This window comes from Photinus pyralis, unplaced genomic scaffold (assembly GCF_008802855.1).
Source record: "Photinus pyralis isolate 1611_PpyrPB1 unplaced genomic scaffold, Ppyr1.3 Ppyr1.4_LG7, whole genome shotgun sequence".
Taxonomy (NCBI): domain Eukaryota; kingdom Metazoa; phylum Arthropoda; class Insecta; order Coleoptera; family Lampyridae; genus Photinus; species Photinus pyralis.
In genome coordinates, this window is record NW_022170738.1 from 32,770,210 (window position 1) to 32,773,857 (window position 3,648).

General features: G+C 48.1%; 1 protein-coding gene across 1 annotated transcript; it reads right to left on the reverse strand.

Moving 5' to 3' along the window:
- Nucleotides 1–469: 469 nt before the first annotated feature.
- LOC116176185 (facilitated trehalose transporter Tret1-like) lies at nt 470–1,823 on the reverse strand. Its single transcript, XM_031494664.1, has 2 exons — nt 1,701–1,823; nt 470–1,653 (listed from the first exon to the last, which is right to left on the reverse strand). The coding sequence occupies exons 1-2, from the start codon at nt 1,738–1,740 to the stop codon at nt 470–472; spliced, it is 1,224 nt and encodes a 407-aa protein (XP_031350524.1). The 5' UTR covers nt 1,741–1,823.
- Nucleotides 1,824–3,648: the final 1,825 nt, after the last annotated feature.

Sequence of the window (3,648 nt, forward strand, 5' to 3'; positions counted from 1 at the left end):
CGTGAGAAGAAATTGAGGAAAATTTGTTAGGAAATTGAACCAACTTTAGGAAACACTTGAAAATAATTTGAGGGGAGCTGGAGAATAACTTGGGAAGGAATCTTGGAAAGAAGATGAGATGTACTACTTGCATGGAGAACTTTAAGGGAATTTGACGAGAATGTAAGAACAACTGGATTTAAGGGCAACACTTGAGAAGAAACTGAAGCGAACTTGAAAGAAGAATTTAAACAGTGAACGTAAGAAGAGTATAGATAACAGAGTAACATATGAGAATCTTCCTCAAGTTGGATTGGAAGCCTAAGAATATTTTCTACACATTGTTTCTACCGTGCGTTCATCACTTTATAAGCACACATAAATTAAAATAGATTATGGCAATTAGACAAAAGTCTAAAACACCATCACAGTGCAATGGTATTTATTGTTAGGACAAATTTCGAAAAAAACCCTAACTCCGTATTGCTCATCATTTAGTGGTGTCTGGTATTCTAAATAGAGTAAATAAATACAATAAAAACGTGAAAACACTGAAGATATACCAAGGTACACCTATTCCTAAAAATGTACTGACCAAAGGGTACAATACAACCATCACAATTGAAACTACCACAGAAGCACTGTCACTAATCGTTTTCACTATTTCTTGAGTATTTCTTGGCAAAAGTTCTTCAGCAATCGTCATAGGCGCCAAGCCCAAACCCAATTGGAACACTAAAGCGTATAACACCACCAAAACGATTGGTATCCAGCTATTGAATTCTTCTTGTCTCTCATTGTCGAGATGAACACCAAAAACTAACAGTACGATTCCCGTGCCACATGACGAAATCAAAAGAAGAGCTTTACTGCCCAACTTGGGCACCAAACCCACGCCTAAAGGGGTTGCTACGACCAGAAATGTAGCGAATATCACCGCTACTGTATCAGTGTTCATTTCACAATGCGCATCTGTCAAGATTGCGTGAAGATTCATAACGACAACGCCAAAGCCAGCTAACTGTTGCCAACAACTCACGCACATTACTATTAGCAATGTCTTTAAGCTGTTTTCCTCCTTTATGAACTCTCCAAACGTTATCCTTTCGCCTTCCCTTAGTGGTTCTTCTAAAACCTGCGCTTCGGCGCTGTCTCGAGTGGGTTCGGGCGTGCATGGAAAACTCACCATTTGCAACAATAGAAAGGCAACCCCAATCAATGACGAAGTCAAAATAGGCAACAGAGGTACCAAAATGTAGACAATTACGACACCCAACAGCATCATCACGTTGATCACCGAGTTCAACCACTGACGTGATCTTTTGTCGGAAATTTCGGCAATGTACAGAGAAGCACCGACCGATGCAACCCTCGCCGCCAGCCCGGCCAGGAATCGTGCCAAGTACACCAGCTTGATAGTCCCAGCAAGTGCGATAACAATCCATGCTGTCACGCTTAAACCATTAGCCGCCAAAATCGGTTTTCTTCCACCGTATCTTTTCACTGCGACATCAGCGATTGGCACACCAGCCAGCACTCCCAAAAGTAACCAAACCTCAATCCATACAATTTGGCGAGGGTGAAACTCGAACGGGCTTTTGTCCGACAGCAAAATTGGCAGTACGGGTGACGACCACCCATAATGCATACCGTCTGATATTATACCGAAGGTTACTGAAACGAAGGGTAGCTGACTTTTTGGACATTAAACACGAACCCACCTGAAACTGTTGCTAGTGCCTGATAAATTGCCTTTGTCATCTTTCTACATGCTGAAATTGGAACGACTTGGAACAGCGTTTTAGATATCAATGCCAAACAAATACTTATATGAGTAATCTCCACCAGGAAAATAGAGGGGAGTCGATAAATCCAATTAAAGCGTTTGCTATCAATGGCAGATAATATGCGTGCATAATCAACTGAAATAGTTTTCCATAGGTATTTAAACTCCTTGTCGCATGCGCGTATAGTACATGCTTACAGCAAGTACATGTCGCCTTTTTTCCGGGTCGATCTGAGACAATTTTTTTTCTCGGGAAAACACTTTTTTTTATTAATTTTGGGGCGTAGAATCCAAAACGATACGTACTTTTTCGATTAGACTTCTCAATTAAAAGTTATGGACTAGAAACCAATTTCGAAAAAAATTCAAAGGGCTGTAACTTTTGAACTAGCAGCCCAATCTTGGAACTGTTTGAAATTATGGATTCTACAAAGGCCACATTCTATAAGAAAATCTTTTTTTTCCCGGTCGATCACCCGTGCGGTTAGGCACCCATCGGGCGCGTCCCCAGGTGGCGGATAGGGGAACGCCCACGCAAGCCCTGAATGATCGTAAGGTGACAAGTGTCTCTGTGTGGGTAGTAGCGATTATAAGTTGCTCGTCGGGGCTGAAACCCAGACTGGCAGCAACGAAGGTCGCTACCGCGGACCAACCTCCCAAGTCAAGGTGTTAGCTACCGTGCTGAGGACTGCGTGACACTGGGGTGCAGTGTCGATAACGGTGCCCCTTGGATACCGGGCGACCTCCGAGTGGTATTGTAGCCAAGCCCTGCGCAAGCGGCTCTGCGCAGGTGATACCGCTCTTCCGCATTACTCGTGGGAACAATATGGATACAAGTAAACATAATTTTCCTTTACAGGGCTCCTCGTCAGGGGGGACCAATGAACCAGGGCCACAACAGGGGTCCTGTGTAGGGGCAGGCTCCTCGAAAGAGGGGACAGCCCCAAAGCAGGGCTCCACCCAAGGACCTGGACCAGCTCCGTCCCGTAAGAAGAACAGGACGGGGGCGCAAAAGGCGTTGGCCAGGAAGCGGCGGCTCGAGGGTAAAACCTCGGGTCAGGTGCTAAAATCGAAGGTTGCGACTGGGTCGGTGGCTCAGGAAGGCGAACCGACGTCTGGGACCAAGCGTCTCAGATCGGAGGGTAGCACTCCAGGGTCTGGCTCGGTGCAACCTCAAAAGAAGTCCAAAGGTCCTGGGGCACCCACGGGTGCACCGCGGACCTATGGGCAAGTCGCTGCGGCGGGTCTCAAGGTGGCTATCCTACCGGTGTCGTACCCGGAGGTGAACCTCACTGAGGCTCAGTCGAGGTGCATTATGGCTGCACTAAATGTGGCTGTAGACGAGTTGGAGGTCGGGCCTTTTCCGAGGCTGGCCGGGTTCCGCTGGAACTCGCATGGGGTCGTTGTGGCTGAGTGCGAGGACCAGTGGACTCTGGACTGGCTGGAGAGGACCGTCTCTCTAATCAAGCCTTGGGAAGGTGCGTCTCTGAAAGTACAGAGGCACGTCCCAAAGGTGGTAAAGGTGATGGCAGTGTTGCACGGGCTCCCGGATGACACGGCCATCATTTTAAAGCGCCTCCATAGGCAAAATCCTGGGCTCAGGACGAACTTATGGAGGACGTTCTTTCGCAGGGAGGAGCCTGGTAGGGTGCTTCTCGCATTTGGTGTGGATGAGGCATCCTACAGGGCACTCCAGCGGCAGAACCTTAAGGCGCACGCGGGGGTCTCCCACGTCACTTTCGTGACGAAGGCGAGTGCTCCGGCTGCGCAAGCAAAGGGAGAGGGCTCCGCCGGAGCAGCGGGACCCAGTTCCGCTGCAATGGAGGGGGGCCAACCCTTAGGTGGAGACCTCGAGGCGTTGGAATTAGAACTGGCGCCCTCGC